At 40.8% G+C, this 27,041-nt stretch overlaps 1 protein-coding gene across 1 annotated transcript in view; it reads left to right on the forward strand.

The window, feature by feature from the left end:
• RNF32 (ring finger protein 32) overlaps nucleotides 1-24,620 on the forward strand; it is a 76,248-nt gene extending 51,628 nt beyond the window's left edge. Inside the window, exons 8-9 of the mRNA XM_030189912.1 lie at nucleotides 20,575-20,742; nucleotides 24,264-24,620. Of these exons, the coding sequence (XP_030045772.1) occupies nucleotides 20,575-20,742; nucleotides 24,264-24,503 (408 nt within the window). The 3' untranslated portion in view covers nucleotides 24,504-24,620. The remainder of the gene's footprint in view (nucleotides 1-20,574; nucleotides 20,743-24,263) is intronic.
• Nucleotides 24,621-27,041: the final 2,421 nt, after the last annotated feature.

Raw genomic sequence — 27,041 nt, forward strand, 5'->3', positions numbered from 1 at the left:
TATTTTTCTTTCTTTTTCAAAGCTCGATAGGCCTGCTTAGACCTGAGCACCAACATCGATTTGGGCTCTGCCCCTTTTCATTGTCCACAACTGAGGAATTTAATTTGGTCGCGATTTTTTTCTCAATGTCCAAGAAAACGCCCAGTGGCTTCAAACGGTTCGCCCAATGTAATCAGGTGATTTCGGTAACGGACCCGTACTCTTGGTGCTTCAGGTGCCTTGGACCTAACCATGACTCTAACTGTTGTTCTCTCTGTTTAAAAATGCAGCTGAAGACACAGAGGGCATGTCAGGTTCAACAGGAGAGACTTTATAGCTCCTCAAAGGCCAATCCATTGACATCAGCACTGGAAGCATTGACCTCGATGACTGCTCAGACTTCAACAACCACTGAGAGTGCACTGGCATCAAGCTGGCATCAAGGAAGTCTCCACCTTTCTCGACATCAGGCGCAGAAAGTAGGCCCTGGGACCAGTCAGCATTTGACCAGACACTGAGGGTGTGTACGGATTTGACATTGTCCTCGTCAGCACCGAAGAACAATGATACTGAGCATCAGGGGAAGTCCAAGAAACATAAGCATTGGTCCTCTTTGATGTATGGTGCCAGGAGCTCCGAGGCATCGGCATTGCCAGTACCTGAGAAGCGCCGACACCAGGATAAGCGCTCTCCCTCTTTGGTAGAGGTGCTGGTGCAAAAGTCTAAGAGCAGCCAGGTTCAGAACTATGAGTCACTTCCTAAGGAAGGGGTCACAGTACCATTGCACTCTATCCTTAAAGATGCACTAAAAAGGAACTGGGACTCTCCCTTACATAAGAACATAAGAGTAGCCATACTGGGACAGACCAATGGTCCATTTAGCCCAGTATTCTGTTTTCCAAACAGTGGCCAAGCCAAGTCACAAGTACCTGGCAGGAATCCAAATTGTGGCAATACTCCATTCTACAAACTCCAGGGCAAGCAGTTGCTTCCCATGTTTGCCTCAATAGCAAGTCGCACCAAAGAAGATGGATATGCAGTAATGTATCCAGAAGGCTCCCAAATTTAAGAGAGCCCAGCCACCTCACCACTCTATGGTTGTTGAATCTGCCCTCAAACGAGCTAGGTGTTACAAGACTCATGCCTCGGATCCCCCAGGTAGAGAGGCTCAGACACTAGACTTATTTGGGAGGAAGACCTTTCAGGCCTCATACTTATTGCTCACATACAGTCCTATCAGCTCTATATGAGCCTTTACTTTAAATCTTTGGGAAACAGTATGCTATGTCTTGCAGATTCTCTCCCTCAGGAGCAGGTCACAAAGTTTAGAGGCGCTTAGGATTCATTTGATATTGCATCCAAACTCTCTCCCATGCAGTGAAGGAGTAGCCTAGTGGTTAGTGCAGCAGACTTTGATCCTGGGGAACTGAGTGATTCCCACTGCAGATCCTTGTGACCTTAGGCAAGTCACTTAAGGGCCTTTTTACAAAGCCACGTAAGCGTCTACGTGCTCCCAACATGTGCCAAAATGGAGTTACCGCCCGGCTACCACATGGCTCTTGCAGTAATTTCATTTTTGGTGCATGTCTGAAAAATAATTTTTATTTTTGGACGCACGTATGGGACATGCGCCAAGTGGCATTTGACACACTTAAGTCATTACTGCCCAGTTACCACGTGATACTTTACCGCCGCTAGGTCAATGGCTGGCGGTAAGGTTGTAGAACCAAAATGGACGTGTGGCAATTTTGATTTTGCCACACTTCCATTTTTGTCAAAAATTTTTAAAAGGCCTTTTTTACAGACACGCTGAAAAAAGGAACCCATGCCTACACTACCACAAGTCATTTTTCAGCACACCTTAGTAAAAGGACCCCTTAACCCTCCATTGCCCCAGGTACCAAAACTTAGATTGTGAGCCCTCTAGGGACAAAGTATCTGCATATAATGTGTACAGCGCTGCTTACGTCTAGTAGCGCTGTAGAAATGATTAGTAGTAGTAGGGATGCGCAGACTCTCATGGCTACGTGTCTCTGACCTGGAACCAGCAGGTCAGGAGAGGATGGCAGGCGAACCTTGCCAAGGAGACAATTTTTGGGTGAACAAGATGGAGGAGGTTGCTGACCTCATCAAGAAACATACTGATACCATCCAGTCCCTGTCTCAGTAGGTTCCAGCTGCAACCTCTTCTAGAAGGTTTACAAGTGGGCCTAGATGAAGATGCTACTTCTCTCAAAGGAGTAAGTTTCTGTCACCTTCCCACTCTGCCCAGAACCTATAGGCCCAGCATTCTCAGCCTCATCAATCTTGACCACAGAAGCCCCAGCCAGCTCCTCAGTCAAAGCAGGGGACAAGATTTTGACTGGCTCCAAAAGAACATAGCCACAGAACTAGTAACCATCCTGGACAGCTTACCAGTAGGGGGAAGGATAAGGTTTTTTCCATCAATAGTGGCCCCTTATCACCTCTGACCAGTTGGTTCTTCAAATAGTCTCTCTCAGTTATGCACTACATTAGCATCAGAGACCACCAAATTGCCCACCAAGAGCATCTTACATCAGCTCTCAGCAGAAACAGGTACATATAGAGGAAATCTCCGACCTTCTACAGGCCAATGTGGTTGAACCTGTGCCACCAAGGGAAGAAGGGAAGGGATTCTATTCCAAGTACATCTTGTGCCTAAGAAAACAGAGGAATTTTGTCCCATCCTAAACCTAAGGGCCCCGAACAAATTCCTGGTCAAAGAAAATTTCAGGATGATTTCCCTGGGCACCTTTCTCCCCATGATTCAGGAAAATGATTGTCTATGCTCTGTGGACTTAAAGCATGCCTATACTCACATTTTGATACTTCCTAGTCATAGGAAGTATCTCAGATTTCAAATAAGGAAACACCACTACCAGTACCATATTCTGCCATTTGGCCTCGCGTCAGCTCCCAGGGTGTTCACCAAGTGTCTAGCGGTAGTGGCAGTGTATTTACATAGGCTGGGAGTATATATTTTTCCCTATCTGGATGTCTGGATGGTCAAGAGCACATCACAGAGTAAATGCACTAACTATTCGTGTATTAGAGCTGCTAGAGTTCATAATAAACTACCCTAAGTCCCACCTACTCCCAGTTCAGCGATTGGAGTACATAGGAGCCCTGCTAGATACATTGCAGACTCGGGCTTTTCTTGCTCAATCAAGAGCAGAGACCTTGATAACTCTCGCCTCACAAGTCCAAAGCAGCAAACAGGTCACAACTCAGCAAGTGTTGAGATTAATGGCCCACATGGCCTTGAGAGTGCATGTCACTCCCATGGCACATCTCTATTTGAGAGAGGCCCAATTGACCTTAGCTTCCCAGTGGTCTCAGGCAGCTGGGAACCTAGTGGATGTCATCCAGATTCCTCCAGAGTTGACTCATGCTATTCCGTGGTGGACAATTGGGATAAATTTGGCTGTAGAACTACCATTTCAAATTCCATCGCCTCAGAAGGTGTTAACAGTAAATTTAGGGATTAAGAAAAGAAAATTGAAAAGAAATAGTTGAAGGTTGAAGATGAATTGGGATGATACAAAGTTAGTGAAATGAAAAAATGTTTATTTAATGATAAAAAAAATGTTTACTACGTACATTTTTTTTTCTTGGCTAGACCGAATGTAACCCTATGGGTTAAAGTTTAAAAAATTACCTGGCTCCTTCCGGATCTGATGTGGAGACAGTGAGCAGTGCAAAGGCTTGTGCTGTGTATGACATAGACAGAGTTCCAAATGTTACTGTTAGGCAGTTGGGAGGTAAGGATAGAGCAGAGCAGACATATGTTAGCTGTCTGTCTCTAGCTTTAGTGAAAATCTGTTAAAAAAAAAAACAGATTTGAGAGGGTTGGGAAGGTAATGGTTGAATATGAAGTGAGTGCCTGTTAGTATTAACTTAAATTAAAAAGCCAGACGCAGATAAAGGGCTTTAGTGAGAGACTGGGTTACCTGACAGTTTGAGAAAACAAAATATGAGTTGCATCTAAATCCTGTTAGTGTAATAATATTAGTTATAAACTGACAAAGTAGGTTTTTAGTTTGATAAAGCGCTTATTTCATATATTAACATAAGTGCTGATAGGATTAAAGTCTGTTTAATTTGATAAGGAGTATTTAAGCTGAGAAGTTTCATTAGAATTGTGGAACACAATTCTTTGAAGAAAAAGGTATTTGTACACTATATTGAGGGGACAGAGGTATTTAAAAAATTGGAAGCAATTTTACTTTTAAAGAAGTTTATGCTTCCAGTGATTCTAGGTAGAGCTTCACATTCACTTAATGGTTTTTTTTAATTAATGGTGGGAGGGACAGAATAGGGAAACTCAATTATATATTGTTTTTTAAGGGACAGCTAGTTAGGAAAGTGTTTAAAGTTTGATGAAAATGGGTTATTGCCTATCAGTCAGGGATTAGGGTTTTCTATTATTGATTTAATTAAAAGCTTAGGATAGTAGGTACAGTCCCTGGCCAGGGATCAACGTGACAACTCATCAAATGGTACCCACCGTCCACGGAGAAAGAAAAGAAAGAAAGCTGACACAGTCAAACTTAGGAAAAGTATCCTTTCCGATTATCACAAAAGTAAGAGAAAATGAAGAGGACAGAATTGTAGAATATATACTTACCTGAGATCCGTCTGAAGAGGAACCTGGAAAGAAAAATAAACAAAGGATCAATTCTTGACAGTACACCATTACTAAGCTAATTTAATTGCATGCATGTTTGGTTTAGGAGTTAATTGAAGAGATACTTATCTGATATTGATATTTTTCTGGACAAAGAAACCTGGGGGAGGGAATAGAAAACAAACGTTAGAATTTTCTGTTGTTAAACCTTGTGAATGTTTTTTTATTAGGTAATTGAAAATAGGGGGTATTAGGAAATTTAAACACAGAATTTTAGGTGTTAGAATGTTTCTGTGAATAGAGTCATTCGTGAATTCTTATTATTTGAGCTGAAGTTTTTTTTGTTTAAATAAAAATTCTCTTAAAAAAAAAACATTTCCATCTTGATCTGATATTTTTTTTTTGTGTTGCTCCCTCTGTTCCTGAGAAATTTCCTGAGTGCCTGGCTCGACTACATTAAAGAGGCATTCAGACTTCCTTGTTCGGAGGTTAAATTTTCAGGAGGGGGGCGGGGCTTACACAAAATGGGTAGCTCATATAGATGGGCTTCAAATCAGGGATTTTGGTCTACTCAGGATAGGACATACCATATCACCTTCCTCAAGCTTAGGGCCATTTGGAAGGCTCTAAAGGCTTTCAGAGATCGGTTACAAAACCAAATTATTCCCATTCAAATGGACAGCCAGGTTGTATTGTTCTATGTGGACAAGCAAGGTATGGGATCCTTGTGTCAGGAGGCAGTGGGAATGAGGCAGTGGACACTCATTCATGGAATGGTCCTTTGAGCCACATGTATAACATAGTAAATGATGGCAGATAAAGACCTGAATGGTCCATCCAATCTGCCTAACAAGATAAACTCATTTTACATGGTATGTGATATTTTATATGTATACCCGTTTGATTTGTCCTTGCCATTCTCAGGGCACAGTCTGTAGAAGTCTGCCCAGCACTGTTCTTGTACTAAATGTTCTGAAGCTAACATCGAAGCCCCTTAAAAATTTACACTCCAGCCCATCCATATCTATTCTGTTATGATCAGGGCATAGACCGTAGAAGTCTGCCCAGCACTGATTTTGCTTCCCTTACCGGCATTGCCACCCAATCTCTGTTAAGATTCTGTAGATCCATTCCTTCACAGGATTCCTTTGTGTTTATCCCACACATGTTTGAATTCCATTACCGTTTTTATCTCCACCACCTCCTCCGGGAGGGCATTCCACGTATCTACCACCCTCTCCGTGAAAAAATACTTCCTGACATTACTCTTGAATCTGCTCCCCTTCAACTTCAATTCATGTCCTCTAGTTCTACCACCTTCCCATCTCCGGAAAAGGTTTGTTTGCGGATTAATAACTTTCAAATATTTGAACGTCTGAATCATATCACACCTGTTTCTCCTTTCCTCCAAGGTATACATGTTCAGGTCAGCAAGTCTTTCCTCGTTCGGTTTGCAACGCAAATCCCATACCATTTTTGTAGCTTTTCTTTCCACCGTTTCCAGTCTTTTTACATCTTTAGCAAGATACGGCCTCCAAAACTGAACACAATACTCCAAGTGGTTATATTTTTATTCCCTTTTTCAGATTTAAATTCATTAAAATATCATTTTGTATTTAAGTGCCCTGCTCTAAAAGGATGCAAAGATAATTAAAAATGTAACATATTGTTTTCATGTTTGTTAATTTCAAACTTAGGCCTTCTGTTACAAAGAATTCAATTCCTTTGGAATTCTTCTAATTTGCTGCATGGGAATCGCTAGTGTGGCTTTGTAAAAGAAGCCCTTAGTATGATGAGACACATTAAATTCCAAAGTATTAACGCAGATACAAATGTATTTTGATCTGGTAAATACTGACCCACACTTTTAAATTACAGTATTGAAAATTAACAAAAATGTTTTAAAGTCTACAAATAAATACAGCAATGCTAATAAATGTATTTTCTTCTTTAACAAAGAAGGATGTGCATTCATTTTAATAGTATACTATCCTATAAACAAAGAGCTCCTTTTATCAAGTGGTGGTAAATGAGGCCCTGTGGTGGTGTTGGCATGCAGATTTGCCAAACGCCAAGACCCCTTTCTACCACCACCAGTAAAAGGCTTTTTTAAAAAAGGAAATGGCCATGTGGTAAGTTAAACACTTGCCACACAGCCATTTCCTGGGAGATCCCTTATCACCTCCCAGGGGCGTAGCCAGACAACAGATTTTGGGTGGGCCTAGGCATGAAGTGGGTGGGCACCAAGTGTTCTTTACCGCCCCCCCCCCCCCACCACCAAAGAATATCTCAGCAGGCATGCGCTGAAAACTGAGCATGCGCAGGTGCCAGTATCGTGGAGAGTAGCGTTTTTGATAGCATCACGGGGAAGTCGTCAGCTGGTAGAGCTTGGGATCCCTACCAGCTAGCACTAAACATGTGCTACTGTTGGGTGGGCCTGTGGCCTAAGTGGGTGGGCCCTGGCCCACCTAGGCCCACCTGTGGCTACGCCACTGCCACCTCCTATATAATTTCTAGCACTAGGAATGGTGCAGAGTGGGGGGGTCGGAGCTACCGCCAGACTTCCCCAGGGGCCTTGTAGTAGAGCCAAATTTCTACCCAGCAAGCCCATGGTAGGCTTGCCGTGCTTTCGTAAAAGGGCACTAAAGTGGCTGTCTATGTCCATGATCAATATGTAGAACAGCCATGAGTTGTCCAGAAGCAGCATACTAGTCAGGTGTTAAGAAGAGGCAAACAAAATCACCAAAGTGAACTTTGTCCAGTACAGAGAGGACTTTTTAAGTGATCCATCTTAGTGTCAGCAAATTGCTTACTAATGTGTTGACTTATGGCAACCCTCAAAAGCAAATTGAAAAGAATGGAATTTACAGCATATCAGTGAATCGGGTGATAAGCTTTTACTGGTTTAATATCCTCCTAGTCTTGCAGCTTGAAGTGCTTCAAGTTAGCAACAGAATGTTTGCCATCTCCATGTGATAAAGGAAGTCAAACGGCTAAACAAACCTAAAGAACCATTATACTGTTTAGTGAGATTTAAATTAAAATTGGTGGAGAAATCGCAAGGTTTAAGAAAAGAGAGGAAATACTGAAGTCAGTTGTGTCCATCACCTTCTTTCTTAAACAATGGTCAAGAAATTAGCTATGTTGATAAATAAATGTAATGTATCTGAAAAGATTTAATTGCAGCAATAAAAAAAATCCCCAAACCTCAATTAAATGACATATGCAAGCAGAATTTGTAGATAAAGATCAAAGAAATTCACTACCAAACACGCCACATTCTAGGCAACACTTTACCTTCTGTATACATGGGTTATAGATATTAGCATAACACGGTATCAGTGACCTTTTCAATCCCCTTTGATCTAAATTAGTAAAGATCTTTAATGGATAAGTGTAGCACCACTGGACAAATAAAATCTTTTCTACTTACTAGTGACATTTCAGACCATAATTTTAATGGTATGCAATGTGTGTAAAATATGGAATATTTCATTTGATTTTACACAGGAAATATATGTTACGTTACATTTTCTTTAAATGGTTTTTATTCTTTATTTCTTTTTCGGTTGTACCACTTATCTAATCTAATCTAATCTAAAATGGCATTTTTAAACCGCTTATTTCCTAAATAGGTCCTAAGTGGCTTACAACTTAAAAGAAAAATTTAGCACATTACTTACACTTGATAAGATTAAAATATAAATGCAGAGTTATGTCAATTTAAACATCTAGATGCACATAATTGTTAAAAAGAAACGTTTTCAAAATCCTTCCGAAATAGTGCATATGAAGATTGATTTTTCAAGCTAGACAGCAATTTATTCCAAACTTGAACAGCCTGAAATGAAAAAGAATTCTGCAAAACTTTTCTTAATCTAACTCCCTTATTGAATGTTTTGTCCCAGTAGCTTCCTCCTCCTCCTCCTTTGTGTTCCATCTTAACCAGAACTAGGTCTGGGACCTGTCATATGAGTCTTCATTTGTAACTGTACAGGAATTTATTACCCATAATAAGTAGGAAAAAAGCAGTGATAATGACACAGTACACATTATTCACATTATTGCTGAGACCTTGCCTAAAATATTTTGTCCAGTTAGATATAGATAGCCTGGAATTTATCCAGAGAAGGGCTACCAAAATGTGATGTTTGCATTAAAGGTCATAGAGACAGACAGAGAGAGAGAGAGAGAAAGAGAGAGAGATTTTATATATAGACAGAGAAGGGAAAGTATAATAGAATAATAGAGACATACAGGCCCCAAGTAACGGTAAGCCCAACGCGGTCTTACTGCTCGCTAAAAAAGAAGTACCGCCGGGCAAGTCTGGTTTTCAGGATATCAACAATGAATATGCTCAGGATACATTTTAGAATATCAACAATGCCTATGCACAAGATAGGTTTGCATGTACCATTTTTTCCGTATAAAAATCTATCCTGAGCATATTCATTGTTGATATCCTAAAAACCAGGCTGCCGGTATGTCCTGAGAACTGGGTTAAAACATAAGAATATAAGAATAGCCATACTGGGTCAGACCAATGGTCCATCTAGCCCAGTATCCTGTTTCTAATCCAGGTCACAAGTACCTGGCGGAAACCCAAATAGTAGCAACATTCCATGCTACCAATCCCAGAGCAAGAAGTGGCTTCCTCATGTCTGTCTCGATAGCAGACTATGGACTTTTGTCCAAACCTTTTTTAAGCCCAGATACAATAACCACTGTTACCACATCCTCTGGCAATGAGCTTCAGAGCTTAACTATTTGTTGACATGAAAAAATGTTTCCTCCTCTTTGTTTTAAAAGAATTTCCATGTAACTTCATTGAGTGTCCCCTAGTCTCTGTACTTTTTGAACAAGTAAAAAATCAGTTCACTTCTACTCAGTCTACACCACTCAGGATTTTGTAGACCTTAATCATAGCTCCCCTCAGCTGTCTCTTTTCCAAGCCGAAGAGCTCTAACCCCTTTATAATTTTGGTTGCTCTTCTTTGAACCTTTTCTAATTCTGCTATATATTTTTGAGATACAGTGACCAAAACTGAACGCAACACTCAAGGTGAAGTCACACCATGAAGCAATACAGAGGCATCATGGTCTTATTTCCCATCCATTTCCTAATAATTCCTAGCATCCTGTTTGCTTTTTTAGCTGCCACCACACACTGGGCAGAAGATTTCAGCATATTGTCTACAATACAACCTAGATCTTTTTCTTGGGTCTGACCCCCAAGGTGGACCCTAACATCAGGTAACTACAGTATGTTTCAGATTATTCTTCCCAATGTGCATCACTTTGCATTTGTCTACATTAAATTTCATCTGCCATTTGGTTGCCCAGTCTTCGAATTTCCTAAGGTCTTCCTGCAATTTTTCACAGTCCACATGTGTTTTAACAACCTTGAATAGTTTTGTGTCATCTGCAAATTTAATCATCTCACTTATCGTTCCAATTTCCAGATCATTTATAAATATGTTAAATAGCAACAGTCCCAGTACAGATCCCTGCGGCACTCCACTATTCACCCTTCTCCTTTGAAAGAAATGGCCATTTAACCTTACGCTCTATTTTTTGCACAATATTCAATTCTTAATCCACAGCAGAACATTGCCTCCTATCCCAAGACTCGAATTTTCTCAGGAGTGTTTCTTAAGGAAAGTAGTCAAAACCTTTCTGAAAATCTAGATACACAACATCAACCAGCTCACCTTTATTGACATGCTTATTCATACCTTCAAAAGAAATGAAGCAGATTGGTGAAGCAAGACTTCCTTTGGCTGAATCCATGTTGGCTCTGTCCCATTAAACCATGTTTATGTATGTGTTCTTTAATTTTATTCTTTATAATAGTTTCCACTATTTTGCCTGGCACTGAAGTCATGCTTACCAGTCTGTAATTTCCTGGATCACACTGGAACTCTTTTTAAAAATTGGCATTACACCTTTATCCACATTTTTATTCACACAGTCAAAGAAAGGAAGCAAATTGGTAAACCATGTTTGTCTATGTGTTCAGTGATTTTATTTTTTATAATAGTTTCCACTATTTTGCTCAGAACTGAAATCAGGCTTACCAGTCTGTAATTTCCCGGATCACCCCAGGATCCCTTTTTTAAAATAGGCATTACATTGGCCACCCTCCAATCTTCAGGTCCTATGGATGATTTTAAGTAAAGGTTTACAAAACACTAACAGCAGATCTGCAATTTCATATTTGAGTTCTTTCAGTACCCTGGGGTGTATACCATCTGGTCCAAGTGATTTACTACTCTTTAATTTGTTGATTTGGCTCAATACATTTTCCAGGTTCACTGAGATTTCTTTTGTTCCTCCACATCATCACCTTTGAAATCCATCCCTGGTACAGGTAAATCTCTTACATCTGCTTCAGTAAAGACTGAGGCAACTAATTCATTCAGCCTGTCTGCTATGGCCCTGTTCTCCCTGAGTGCCCCTTTTACTCTTTGATGATCTAAAAGTCCCACTAATTCCCTCACAGGGTTTCTGTTTCTGATATACCTGAAAAAGTTATTACTGTGAGTTTTTGCCTGTGAGGCAAGTTTCTCTTCTATTTGTTTTTTGACCTTCTTTATCAATGCTTTGCATCTAACTTGGCAGTGCTTGTGTTGCTTCTTGATTTCATTTGGATCTTTTTCCATATTCTGAAAGATATTTTTTGGCTCTAATAGCCTCTTTCTCTTTTCCCTTTAACCATGATGCTCTTCTTTCCACCTTTAGTAATATGTGAAATACATCTGGTCTGGGCTTGCAAAAAAGGTATTTTTAAACTACAGTGGTGGAAATAAGTATTTGATCCCTTGCTGATTTTGTAAGTTTGCCCACTGACAAAGACATGAGCAGCCCATAATTGAAGGGTAGGTTATTGGTAACAGTGAGAGATAGCACATCACAAATTAAATCCGGAAAATCACATTGTGGAAAGTATATGAATTTATTTGCATTCTGCAGAGGGAAATAAGTATTTGATCCCCCACCAACCAGTAAGAGATCTGGCCCCTACAGACCAGGTAGATGCTCCAAATCAACTCGTTACCTGCATGACAGACAGCTGTCGGCAATGGTCACCTGTATGAAAGACACCTGTCCACAGACTCAGTGAATCAGTCAGACTCTAACCTCTACAAAATGGCCAAGAGCAAGGAGCTGTCTAAGGATGTCAGGGACAAGATCATACACCTGCACAAGGCTGGAATGGGCTACAAAACCATCAGTAAGACGCTGGGCGAGAAGGAGACAACTGTTGGTGCCATAGTAAGAAAATGGAAGAAGTACAAAATGACTGTCAATCGACAAAGATCTGGGGCTCCACGCAAAATCTCACCTCGTGGGGTATCCTTGATCATGAGGAAGTTTAGAAATCAGCCTACAACTACAAGGGGGGAACTTGTCAATGATCTCAAGGCAGCTGGGACCACTGTCACCACGAAAACCATTGGTAACACATTACGACATAACGGATTGCAATCCTGCAGTGCCCGCAAGGTCCCCCTGCTCCGGAAGGCACATGTGATGGCCCGTCTGAAGTTTGCCAGTGAACACCTGGATGATGCCGAGAGTGATTGGGAGAAGGTGCTGTGGTCAGATGAGACAAAAATTGAGCTCTTTGGCATGAACTCAACTCGCCGTGTTTGGAGGAAGAGAAATGCTGCCTATGACCCAAAGAACACCGTCCCCATTGTCAAGCATGGAGGTGGAAATGTTATGTTTTGGGGGTGTTTCTCTGCTAAGGGCACAGGACTACTTCACCGCATCAATGGGAGAATGGATGGGGCCATGTACCGTACAATTCTGAGTGACAACCTCCTTCCCTCCGCCAGGGCCTTAAAAATGGGTCGTGGCTGGGTCTTCCAGCACGACAATGACCCAAAACATACAGCCAAGGCAACAAAGGAGTGGCTCAGGAAGAAGCACATTAGGGTCATGGAGTGGCCTAGCCAGTCACCAGACCTTAATCCCATTGAAAACTTATGGAGGGAGCTGAAGCTGCGAGTTGCCAAGCGACAGCCCAGAACTCTTAATGATTTAGAGATGATCTGCAAAGAGGAGTGGACCAAAATTCCTCCTGACATGTGTGCAAACCTCATCATCAACTACAGAAGACGTCTGACCGCTGTGCTTGCCAACAAGGGTTTTGCCACCAAGTATTAGGTCTTGTTTGCCAGAGGGATTAAATACTTATTTCCCTCTGCAGAATGCAAATAAATTCATATACTTTCCACAATGTGATTTTCCGGATTTAATTTGTGATGTGCTATCTCTCACTGTTACCAATAACCTACCCTTCAATTATGGGCTGCTCATGTCTTTGTCAGTGGGCAAACTTACAAAATCAGCAAGGGATCAAATACTTATTTCCCCCACTGTATGTCCATGCCTGTTTTAAAGTCCTAACCTTTGCAGCCAAGCCTTTCAACTTTTTGTTTTACCATTTTCCTCATTTTATCATAGTTATCCATTTGAAACTTAAATGCCGCTAGTGTATATTTCCTTAGTGATTGCACTCCAGTTATTAAGTCAAATTTGATCATGTTATGATCATGGTTTCCCAGCGGACCCAACACCATTATCTCTTGTACTAAGTCCTACATTCCATTTTACAGTTTACAGTTTATTTACACTTGATATACCACCTCCTTACTACAGAAATTGAAGCAGTTTACAATAAAAATTAAAAACATATCAAAACATATCAAAAGAACTCCATTAAAAATAGTAAAGTTCAAACACCCAAGACCACTCAACCAACCACTTCAATCATTCCATAACAACATTGGCGTTTCTTATGCACATGCTGTCTGAGCGATGGTCATCTACTGGAGTAATTTTGTATTTTGATATGGATTGTGGGCTATTATTCATTTATGGACACATTTCACTGACATTTAAAAATATGTGGACATTTCTGTGATGTAAGGAGAGTACACTGAATGGCCTATGACCCTGGCAATTTCATGTTAAGCTTTTGGACTGGGGTGAGTCCTTACTGATGAATTTCCAGTATTTCACAAAAAAATTTCTTTTAATGTTAATATTGTTATTTTGATCAGTTCATCCTCTAGGTTCTTGTTGTTTATTTATTTATTTATTATTTTATCACATTAATCATCAGTCATTTAAAAAAATAAACTCCGCAAGGTAAGAATATAAATACAAAGTTGTTCATTCATGGAAATTCCCCATCAACACAAGGTATGAAAACTGAGGAAAATTGTCAAAAATAACAAAATCCAATCCAAAAAAATATCCAGATGCCTTAATAAAACTGCCTTCATCAAGACAGTACTTATCGCAAACATTCCATCATAATTGCTGACAGGGGTTCTCTGTTTCACTGGTCAAACTGCTTCAGGGGAATAAGCATCAATATCACCAACCAGTGGACTTAGGCTGGAACAGAATGAGCCAACTCTGGACAGGAACATACAGACATTTCATTCTAGCAGCACTTCAAAACGGCTGCAGGAAACAAAAAAAATGCCAACAATTAAAATCCCGGTGTAACTACATCAACAAAAAATGTGATGACATCGCACAACCCCAATGAATGAAGAATATACAGCAGGCACCCCCTCATAGAAAGCTTTCCATTCAATGGCTACATTTAAACCATTGGGAGTAACTGCCCACAAAGAGAGCATCCGCTGCTCATTTTGATGCAGCAGTCGTCGGATGTCCCCCCCCCCGCCGCTTAGTAACAATCAACAATACAATGTAAAACAGAAAAAGCATGCTGTTTCTCAATGCAATGAGTGACTAAAAGTTCCATTATATTCTTATATTCAATACAGTTTCTATGTTCAATAAGATGGGTCTTTAGCTGTCTTGAAGTTTGTCCTACGTAATACAAATCACAAGGACATGTAAGTACATAAACGACATACAAGAGTTAGAAGTAGTATTAGCATGAAGAATATATCTTTTGCTAGAACAAATGTCCACAAATTCAATAGTATCTAACGTGATAGACAGAGCAGGAACAGCAACTACGATGATGTTCTTGAACCTCTCTCCTCTTCATATCTCTATTCCAAATTTCAGAGCCACACAAAATATCATTTAAATTATTATTTCTCATATAAGAAAAAAAAACTTTGTGATCTTGAAAACAAGGATGAATCATTAACACATTAAGGTGTTTCTTAACAGTTTTGACTAATTAAGGAGTATGAGAATTAAACTTAGTAACAAATGTAAAAAAAACTCTTCAGATTGCGTATGGCATCTGTCAGTCAAAAGAAGTTCCTATAACTGTATAAAGCTCAGTCATCCAGGATAACCCCAAGATATAAATTTGTCAGATAATGTAGATGTCTTCTGCTTAAACTCATGTATGGAAGAACAAATTTTACGGTATCTGAGAAACTGAGATAATGGTATATTAGATTTACAATGACAGGATGCATGCTGGAAAAATGCAATAAAGCATTACAATCTGTAGGTTTAACAAAACCAGAAGTACTAAATTTGCCCCTTTCCAAAGTAAGCCAAATGTCCAAAAAAGAAATACAAGAGGTGCTCCAATGGACTTCAAATTTAATAGTATTATGGCAAGTATTCAAATATTGCACAAAAGCTTGCAGTTGGAATTCTGTCCATATCATTATATAATGCCACCAACAGGAAGCATACTTAAACTAAACAGAAGTGTAAATCTATTTCTTCTCAAACCAAGCCATGAATAAATTCACAATGGCAGGCGAAAAGGCAGTTCCCATGGATACACCTGATTATTTAACAAAAAATTGATGATCAAAGGTGAAATAATTATGAGATAAGGCAACTTCAATCAAAGACAAAAGAAACCACAGGAGCCAAATGAGGACGCGCACTATTCTCTAACACAGTCTTCAATACTTCCATAGCTTCAGACTGCTGAATACAAGTATGAAGAGACTGCACATCCAACACTACTAACAAAACAGAGTGCGAGTAGGCTCATTCAAAGATTCTAAAAGTCTCAAAAAATGAGTACAGTTCTTCAAGAATGATTTAATATTTTCCATACAGGGTTGTAAAAACTGATCAATGTATTTACATGTCCACACTAATAAAGATTCTTTGGCAGCTACAATAGGGTGACCTGGAAGACACTCCAAACTCTTGTGGATCTTTGGAGGCATGTAAAAAATAGCGACATTGAAAAATCTATAATTCAAATACATATATTCAGCCTTTGTCAAAAAAACCTAGTTTCCTCCCTGTATTAGAAATTTGAGCAATCAAAGCGGCTACTTCCTCCGAAGGGTCTTCTTCTACCTTAGTGTATACACTTGTATCACATAATTGAAGATAAATTTCTGTCATATAGTAAGTAGTGCTGTGAACCACAATTGCTCCACCCTTATCCGCATGTCTTACAAATATGGAAGTATCAAAGTTAAATTATTTCAAAGCCACACATTCTGCAGAAGACAGATTCGATCTAGACCAAGGCAATTGAACTTCCAATTGCTCTAAATCTTTGAGAACCAAAGACTTAAAGGTAGATAAAACAGGATCTAACAAACCAGGAGGTGTCCATGTAGACGAATCCCTAACGATAAAATGAGCCACACAATGTTACTGTTCATCCGAAAAAAACAGCTTAAGTTGTAATTACCGAACAAACTTCTCAATGTCCATATGAAATTGAAAAGGATGAAGGAAGAATGAAGGATAATCCTTTCGATAAGACCACCAATTGAGGGTAAGAACTCGAGCAGACAGGTTTACCACTATTGATTGTGTCATTGAGATCAAGTGGTGGGTTGTTGTCCTATACCCCGCATTTGCTTGCCTCAAGGTCTCCACACGTTCTTCCGGTATCTGCGATCTCCACCTCAAAGTCTTTCCCCTGAGGCTCTTTAAACTCCTCCCTACTACTTGAGCTGTTGGAAGAAAACTGAAATTTAGTTTGTTTCTTTCCAGATACTTCAGATTGATCTTTCCTCATCCAAGGATAAGCATACCCCTCTTTATAGTCATGCTCGTCTCTGTGAAATGTCTTAATTTTTTGTGCCCTAAGTTCCTTTTTAAATTTATCAGTTTTATTAGTCAGTTCAGACAAATTATCCACATAAGTAGATGTTTCATTCTGCGCTGTTAAAAGGTCAGCACAATGCTTTTTTTCTTCTACAATCTGTGTTTGAAATCACCCATTATTATACTATTACCAAATTTGCTAGCTTTTCTAATTTCTGTTAACATATCTTAATCTGTCTGATCGTTCTGGCCTGGCGGATGGTAGTATAGCTCTACACGTATATTCTTTCCCTTCAATGCATGGAATGTCTATGAGGATTCCATGTTGCTGTCTGTGTCATGCAGAAGTTTTTGTTTTTTTTTTACTCAATTCCCTCTTTACATACAGCGCAAATCCCCCTTCCAATTAGATCCACCCTATCATTGCGATATAATTTATACTCTGATAACACAGTGTCCCATTAAGTGTCCTCCTTCCACCAGGTCTCTGAGATACCTAGTGCTATATACTCTAACTCTCCTATCTTATTTTTTATGGCTTCTAGCATTTGTATACAGACACTTCAAAGTATTTTTCCTTCCATCTACAAGCTGCTTAGAAGTTGACAGGGATAATGTGCAACCTTTGCTCTGTTCTACCCTTAAACAGTCCTGATTTTCTTTCATTTTTGTTGAAACCTCTCTTTTGGGATTTCATAAATGTTCGACAATAGTATTCTTCAAGGATACCTCATTCCGAACCATGTGCCGCTAGGTGACTATTGGCTCCCCCCCCCCCCCCCCCCCCCCCATTCTAATTTAAAAGCTGCTCTATCTCCTTTTTAAATGTTAGTGCCAGCAGCCTGATTCCATACTGGTTAAGGTGGAGTCCAACCTTTCAGAATAAGTTGCCCCTTCCCCAGAATGTTGCCCAGTTCCTAAAAAATCTAAACCCCTCCTCCCTACACTATTGTCTCATTCATGCATTGAGACTTTGGAGCTCTGCCTGCTTCTTGGGTCCTGTGAATGGAACAAGGAGCACATTTAAAAATGCTACCCTGAAGGTTCTGGATTTTGTTTCTACCTAAGAACCTAAATTAGGTTTCCAGAACCTCCCTCCCACATTTTCCTATGTTGTTGGTGCCCACATGTACCAAGACAGCCAGCACTATCTAAAATCTTATCTAGGTGGCGCATGAGGTCCGCCAACTTCACACCAGGCAGGCAAGTAACCAAGCAATCTTCACGACCACCAGCCAGTCTTCATTTCCACCAGCCACTCTGCTATCTACATGCCTAATGATCTTCAACTAATATGACTGTTCTAACCCTTCCTTCCTGGGCAGATGCCCCTGGAGACATATCCTTGGTGCAAAAGGATACGGCATCCCCTGGGGGCAGGTCCTGGCAACAGATGCTTAACCTTAGGTTAAAAAATAGCTGACTTTTTTAAAAGTAATTGTTTCAAGCCAATGAAAATATCTTTCTTGTGTAGTTACTGTATCAGTCAAGTTCACTCTCACTTTGGACCTTATTAAATCAAAAATAAATTGAGGAGATTGGAGCAAATTAACTAAGTGCTGTACCTTAAGTACAGCAGAGTCTTAACTTCTGAAAGTGTTGAGTAAGATTTCAAAGAGGATATATATTGTCCGCCTTATAATTGAAAGTTAAAGACGCCCATATTTCGACCCAAATCGGGAGATGGGCGTCCGTTTCCTGTGGGCTCCCAAATCGGTATAATCGAAACCCAATTTTTGGCGTCCTCAACTGCAGTCCGTCACGGAGACGAACAAAGATCACGGGGGCGTGTCGGAGGCGTGGCAAAGGCGGGACTGGGGCATGGTTATCGCCCGAGGAGAGATGGGTGTCTTTAGCTGATAATTGAAACAAGAAGGGCGTTTATGATGAGAATTTGGTCCACTTTATTTGGACCCTTTTTTTCAGGTCCAAGTCCCAAAAAAGTGCCCCAACTGACCAGATGACCACCGGAGGGAATCAGGGATCACCTCCCCTGACTCCCCCAGTGGTCACTAACCCCCTTCCACCAAAAAAACCCCACTTTACAAACTTTTTTTCCCAGCCTGTATGCCAGCCTCAAATGCCGTACCCACCTCCATGACAGCAGAATGTGTTCTATCCTCTGACAGCCTTTCTCTGGTTCTGATGTGGGTCTCGGGTGAGTGTGACACCTTTTCTGTTAAGGGCACTGCAGAGTCACATCAGCAATGCATTGTGGTGGGTGTAGGGTAGTGGGCTCCGTGATTTCACTAGCTTGTGTTAAATGCTCACGATGTTGGTAGTTGGTAGGCTCTACTCCCATGGTGCTTTTCCCTCTGCTTACTGGGTCAGAGTGTGCCCTGTTTTGTTTCCGGTAGTCCATGGGGTAGTGGCCATTTGTGTAAGACACTTGTAGATCCCTTTCATGTGTTAGCCACGTTACAGAACTTAGTTCTTACCTTGAATGCTGCTGAAAGAGGGCATTGTACACCATTCTGCCAGCTCGGACCTACTGCTAATCTCAGTACCAGCGAGACTTGTTGCCAGTGGGGCACAGCCTCTGATCTGCAGTTAACTGTGAGTAAAAGTGCTTATTTACAATAAAGGATGTTTTCAGCGAGATTAGTCTTCAGGTGTGAACTGCTGTGCCAAGGTTATACACCAGCAACAAGTCCTGTCCCTGGAGCACTTTTAGTGGGTACTGCAGTGCACTTCAGGCAGGCAGACCCAGGCCCATCCCCCCCACCCTTAACACTTGTGGTGGTAAATGGGAGGCCTCTAAAACCCACTGTACCCACATGTAGTTGCCCCCTTCACCCCTAAGAGCTATGGTAGTGTTGTACATTTGTCCCTCTCACAACCAAATGGCTTGGATTGGGATGTTTCTGAGCTGGGCGTTTTTTTGTTTCCATTATCGTTAAAAAAAAAACCCCGCCCATCTCAGAAAGGACCAAATCCATGGCATTTGGTCCATCCAAACCATATTTTCGAAAAAGAAAGATGGATGCCCATCTTTTTCGAAAATACGGTCTGTCCCGCCTCTTCACATACCCGTTTTCGGACATAGACGCCCATGGAGATGGGTGTTCGCATTCGATTATGCCCCTCTCTATGTTTTAAAATTCTGCTTACACATATGTGTATGTGCATGTAATGTTTGTATTTTGAATTACATTATTTGACTTTAAAATATTAATATGATGGTATTTTATTTATTTATTTATTCATTTATTTATTTTTTATTTATTGCATTTGTATCTCACATTTTCCCACCTCTTTAGCTATTCTGAATGTTTTGTTTACTTTTTATTGTATTGTTGTCACTCACCTATGTGAATTGGTAATAAATATAGGGGCCTTTTAGCAAACAGCAATAAAAAGTGGCGTTAGCGTGCCCTTATGTGGGTCATTCCCGCAAACTAAGGCCATTTTTCCCGTTAGGGTAGAATGGCCGATTTTCAAGTTTATTAGAGGCTTTTACCATGCCCAGCAAAGAATTTTCCAATTTTTTTGTATTAATGGCCACGTACTAATTTTCCCATTAGCACATGGCAATTAACACGTGAGACCCTACTGCCATCTATTTTGTAGGCGGTAGGAACTCACACGCTAAAACTACTCTAACTGGTTAGTACCCAGCAATGCCCACCCACTAACCGATTAGCACAGAACACGCCCACTCTCTGTCCCAGTGCTAAAAAATAAATTTTATTTTTTTAGCATATAGATAGCATGCTTACTTCTCAAATTACCAAGGGATGCCTCAGTATGCCTCATGGTAAAGCCATTTTTGCTGCAGTAAGCACGCATTAGTGCTACCGCAGCCTTGTAAAAGGGACCTGTCTAAATTAAATTTAATAAAAGAAATGACTCACAGTACAGATCTACATAGATTGCTGCCCTTGAAGAATTACTGATTATTACTTTTTTCAATGATTTCATTTCAGTAGTATTTGTATGGTTTTCTTTTTGTTTACATTTTAGTTTGAAGAAATCAGCAATCGATTATTGAGATCTTATGATACCAACATTGATGCATTCTTTTCTGAGATTGATGACTGCATAGCTGCCAGTCGGAATGTTCTTCAACAGCTAGACAAAAAAAGTGTTCCAGAAATCAGTGAAGCTGAATGGGAGAAAATACAAATACAGGTTGGTTTTTTGTTTTCACTTCCTTTTTATTGAAAAAACCATGCAGAAAGGAACAATAACAATGCATGTCTTCAGGATTGTCACAACCAGCAAGTACATAAAATTTTATATAGTGAAATAACTCTAGACATGAACATTTTGTGAATTATCTCCTAAACAATCCTTCCACCCCCCCCCCCCCCCCCCCCCCCCATACATACAATGATGTCCATCAAGGCCTCACTATATTCCTAGCAGGACTGGGAGCAAAACAGCAAGTCTATACTGTTAACAACCCCAGACCTGCAAAGACACATGAAACCCAACGCAATTCAACAATTTAACAACCAGCTACAGGCTTTATGTGGCATTACACTCCAGACACATTCCCATATTTGTTGAAAATTAAGCCATCGCTGAGGCTGAGCCCGCCCCACCCTATGACGTTCCATCACCAACCTAGCATAGACTAAATTTTGCCATTGCGTTACAGTAGGTGCCTGAGGATGCCTCCAGTTAATCAAAATAACCTTACAGGCTGAGTATAATGAAATACAAGAACTTTTGGGAAAAAAGCAAGCAAAGCTGTAAGATCAGCAAACAAAAACAAATGAGGACTAAGAGTTAAATGAGCAATAAAAATTTATTAACAAAGGCCAAAACCCTCTGCCAAAAATATTGGATAACGGGACAAGGCCAGCGACACTAGATCTGGTACTCACAAGAGGGGAAAGTGTGTCTAATGTCTGAGTGGGTGCCCACCTGGGCAGTAGTGATCATCAAAGTTTGGTTTGATACAACTGCTAAAGTGGAGTGCAGCCACTCGAATCTCAAAGTCCTGGATTTCAAACATGCTGACTTTAGTAAAATGGGGGAGTACCTGAAGAAAGAGCTGACAGCTGGGAGGACATACAAGAACTGGAAAGGCTGTGGTCCAAGCTGAAAGGAGCTTGGACCACAGCTTCCTAAAGGAAAAGTCCAGAGACCGTTATTAAATGGACTTTGGGAAAGCCCACTATTTCTGGGATAAGCAGTATAAAATGTTTTGTACATTTTTGGGATCTTGCCGGGTATTTGTGACCTGGATTGGCCACTGTTGGAAACAGGATGCTGGGCTCGATGGACCTTTGGTCTTTCCCAGTATGGCAATACTTATCTACTTATGAGCTATAAATATGGCTACTGACCTTTATGTGAGGAGAGTAAATAAAAGCAAGAGAAAAAGGAAACTGATATGATTCTCCAAACAAGAGGCTGAGAAAATAAAGGCAAAAGAGTTGGTGTTCATGCATAGGCGCCTGGTCTAAGAGGCTTGGGGAGGGGCTATGCCTCCCCAGCCACAGCAGGATGGATCAGCTGTTTCTCTAGAAATGCTAAATAGTAGTAGTAGTTCTCCGGCTGCAGTGAAAGCAGTCTCTAGCCTTTTGTAACCAGTTGTAATTTGATCACCTGCTGGGAGAGCAGAGCCGAGGGGGGGGGGGGGGGAGGTGTTGGCTGGACGTGTCCTGGTTGCCACGGAGATATTTAACTAGGCTGAATTCCTGCACATGAGCACTTCATACCAAAGAGACTTGCACTGACCCCTGAAATTTTAAAAGTGCTAAAAATAAGTTTTAAAAGTATTTGCATTAAATCTAATTGCAGAATTTAGGTGTTAGGAAGTGGGATTGGTATTCTATGTACTCAAATTTGCTCAAGCCATATGCAAATTAGTCCATTTTGGGGAGGTTCTTATTTGCATATTTATGGGTAAAAATTGTTGGAAATGTTTACAGCCTTAATGTTAGGGCATGGCTCTGATCAAAAATGTGAAGTTTGATCCAAAAACGAAGGGTTTAGCTAGTGTTTTTGACTAAAAATTCCCATTAGAGTGTCTGTATGTTAATCTGCGTTCAAATAGAGCTCTCTGATTGGATAAGCAGCTCCTGTTAGAAAATCTGCCCGGGAACAGAGAGGAGAGGAGAGAATCAATGGGTGGGTGGGAGCTGTTTTACATTACCACATTTTGAGACATTGCCATTGATGTGCTATACATTTTTGAGTGCCTTTAGGACACCTTGGTCAGGGGACAGAGTTATGTCAAATTTACATTAGGCTTCTATGTTTAGTCCTGCATTTGTAAAATGCATAACAGGCTCTACACTTTTTTGCCTAAAATGTCTATATGCCGACATACTCGACTTTTCTAAAATGGTGCTGCACATGGATAGTACTGGAGCAAATAAACTTATTTTCACTTCTCTACAATAAAGGCAAAGAGTCATGGATTTGATATACTGCAGGTACTCTAACTTTCCCTGGGCTCACAATCTAAGGGACCCTTTTACTAAAGGATTGTTGCGCAGCAACCCGGAACTTCCGCCAGCCCAACACAGGTGCCAGCGGTAGTTCTGTCCCCCAGCACACACCATTTTCAGTGTTAGTGGAAATATTTCCCCCTTCCGCCCCCCCCCCCCAAAAAAAATAGCCATGCAGCATGTGAACTTACTACATAGCCATTTCATTTTTGGCTATGTTTCACCCACTGCTGTAAAAGGGCCCCTTAGTTTTGCACCGGGGGCAATGGAGGGCTAAGTGACTTGCCCACGATCATAAGGAGCTGCAGTGTGAATTGAACCCAGTTCCTCAGGTTCTTAGACCACTGCATTAACCATTAGGCTACTCCTCTACTCCAATCTTTATGATGGCTAAAGGTATATGGATGGGGAAGTTTTATGTTTACTGGCTGCCAGTAAATGTATAACTTTCTTTGAAAATTATATTGTTTTCTACAGATTATATTAAAATATACATTATATTTAGGGTAAGAAGATGTTGCAATTTTTGGAAATTGTGCCAATTTAAACAAACACTCAAATGAATTTTCATTTGTTACTTGTAATTGATCCCAGTAGTGTTGCAATAGAGTAAGGTACTTATGAACTAAGGTAAAAAGGTCATTGTATTTGATATGCCCCCTTTCTATAGTGCAACCAAGGCAGTATACATATATTATAAGCAGGTTATTTCTCTGTCCCTAGCGGGCTCACAATCTAAGAGAGTCTTTTACTAAAGCTTAGCTCGAGTTATCTGCAGCAGGGCCCATAGGAATAAAATGGGCCCTGCTGCAGATAACTCAGTGGAAGGTTAGGTGACTTTGCCCAGGATCACAAGGAGTGGTAGTGTGAATTGAACCTGGTTCCCCAGGTTCTTAGCCCACTGTATTAACATTAGACTATTCCACCAAGGTTTTTTTTGTGTCTGACCCACACCAGATTTTCAGCATATCAGGGACTCCAAAGATAGCTTACAGAGTATTTCTTTTTGTTGACAGACAACACTCTTGTATGCAAGAGAGTTGGTTCCATGAGTGTTGTGCATAAGTTTTTATTAAAATATGCCATTTCCAAAACCACAGCAATGATTATTTGCAGGAAAGTGTTTAGACAGGCTACAGTAGTCTCTGCTGCAAAAGCTGATAAATAGTATTTCTCTAAGGTGATATGGAATGATCAGACTGTCTCCAAGCCTGTTTATTAATCGTACATTCCTCTTTTATTCAGGCAGTTCGGCGAGAGATTTTTGACTGCCCGATTTGCATCATGCCACTGTGTCTCACCAATTATATCCAGTCCTGTCCAGGGAACAGCACCGCTCCGTGTTCTCGTCAAACTGTTTTGTTGTCTTGTTCCCATGTATTTCATCACACGTGTCTGCAGGCTTTTGAAGACTTTTCCTTTGGAGAGATTCATATTTGTCCTTTATGCCGCTCTTGTTATCAAAAGAGAATTCTTATGTGCTAATATAGCTAATGTGTGGAATATTATCGATTGTTAAAACCAAGGATCCATGATGTACTATCCTTTAAAAAGGTCAAAGAGGGCTTCAAGAATACATGGAGCCTGATACTCAATAGCATGTCTGGGGCTTAAGAGAGAACATCTAGATGTTTCTAATTTGTTTCTTTTATTTAATATATACATCTAGTTATTATAGAATTATACATATTAGAACTTCTACATGTAAGTTACACATAGGAGAAAATATCAGCGCTATAAATATAGCTTATATATTTGGATTGGGTGCTTCAAGTTTTACCTGGTTTTCTGGCATCTGAGCCAAATATCAGCACCTGTGCATCTACTTTATATGTACTTGGAATGCCCTGTGCCTCCTCCATTCTGCATACATTGAGACACATATAATGGATGGACACATATGTTCAAGAATGGTAGTTAGATGGTTTGGTGCTTTTTTTTTTTTTTAATATTGGGCTCATGCTCCCCGATATTCACCTGCAATGGTCAGTGTTCTTTTAAATGTCAGCCACTACAGGTTTTTTATGCCTGCATACTTAGTGCCAGGCCATACTTGAATAGCAGTGCAGGATATCTACAAAACAGTGACCAACAGCACCCAAGTACCAGCAATATTCAGTCCCCGATAGAGCTAAGACAGCCTTTAGCCCAGTCGAGTGGACTGAATATCATCAATAACTGGGTAACGCTGGGCTCCATTTTAGCTCTGCTCCCAGACTGCCATGGCATGATCTAGACAGCAGTGGGGCAGTCAGTGGTAATTTCAGCAGACGTACCTGGCTAATGCTGCTGAAATTTCATGGCTGGCCATGGTGAGTGGCACTGATCTGAGTGGAAGCCACTCCTACCCCATTTTTAAAAAAATGTTTTTATTGAACTACTTAACCAAGCAAGCATCACTTAATGAAACGTTTACAAAAGAGATCCACTTGCTATAGGAAAAAAAACAAATGCAGCACTTTTAAGATGAGCTTTATCCCCACGCCTCCTTAACCACCCCAGCGATTATAAAGTTTCCCTTATTTGGGAGCACGTGTTTTTCCTTCACAGTATATAGAGGTGTATTTTCAAAGCGGTAACATTTTGTTAGTATGGAACTATGACATTTTGTAAATCTAAGTGCTTTGAAAATGAGCCCCATGGAGGGGCATAATGGAACAGAAACGCCTATCTCCATGGGCGTTAATCTCCGAAAACGGGTCCGTGAAGGGGCGGACCGAACCGTATTATCGATAAAAAATAGACGCCCATGTTTTATTCGCCAATGTGTGAGCTGGGCGTTTTTGCTTTTCAGCGATAATGGAAAAGGAAAGTGCCCAGCTCAAAAACGAATAAATCCAAGGCATTTGTTCGTGGGAGGGGCCAGGATTCGTAGTGCACTGGTCCCCCTCACATGCCAGGACACCAACCGGGCACCCTAGGGGGCACTTTTACAAAAACAAAAAACCAGGTAAAAGAGCTCCCAGGTGCATAGCACCCTTCCATTGTGTGTTGAGCCCCCCAAATCCCCCTCAAAACCCACTGCCCACAAGTCTACACCATTACTATAGCCCTAAGGGGTGAAGAGGGGCACCTACATGTGGGTACAGTGGGTTTGGGGGGGTTGGACGACTAATAAGCATTAAGCAGCACAATTGTAACAGGTAGGGGGGATGGGCCTGGGTCCACCTGCCTGACGTCCACTGCACCCCCTAACAACTGCTCCAGGGACCTGCATACTGCTGCCTGGGAGGAGGGTATGACATTTGAGGGTGAAAATAAAAAGTTGTGAAACATCATTTTTTTGTGGTGGGAGGGGTTAGTGACCACTGGGGGAGTCAGGGGAGGTCATCCCCGATTCCCTCTGGGGGTAATCTGGTCATTTAGGGCACTTTTTGGGGCCTTATTCGTGAAAAAACAGGGTCCAGGAAAAGTGCCCTAAATTCTAGCTACAAACGCATCCATTATCGGCGAAGGGCGCCCATCTCTGTTCGGGTGATAACCACGCCCCAGTTCCGCCTTTGACACGCCTTCGACACGCCCCCGTCCACTTTGTCCGCATCCGCGACGGAGTGCAGTTGAAAGCGTCCCAAATTCGGCTTTTGATTATACCGCGTTATTCGTTTTTGTGAGATAAACGCCCATCTCCCGATTTAGGTCGGAACTTGGGCGTTTTTCTCGTTCGATTATAAGCTGGATGGTATCCCACCCCATCATGCCCATACCATCTGAATGATAAAACTGCACCTCCCTCCCCAGTTCTCAATTTCACAAATTTAAAAGCAAACTGTGAGCTCTGTGTGGAAGCCCCTCCCAAACTGGCAACCAAGTCTGTTGAAACATCTTCTGGGCTCTGGGAGACCCCTGTCAAGCATCTAATCTTTCCAGCTTCAATAACTGATAAAATTTATCTGCCCCATTTTTTAAACTTGAATTCCACATTTAAGTCATTAAAAGAAATAGTTGGTTTTAAAAAAGAATTAACATTCTTACTTGTTTAATTTTTAAGGTTTTAGATTCCAACATATTATAAAACAAGGAATG

This window comes from Microcaecilia unicolor, chromosome 1 (genome assembly GCF_901765095.1).
Source record: "Microcaecilia unicolor chromosome 1, aMicUni1.1, whole genome shotgun sequence".
Taxonomy (NCBI): domain Eukaryota; kingdom Metazoa; phylum Chordata; class Amphibia; order Gymnophiona; family Siphonopidae; genus Microcaecilia; species Microcaecilia unicolor.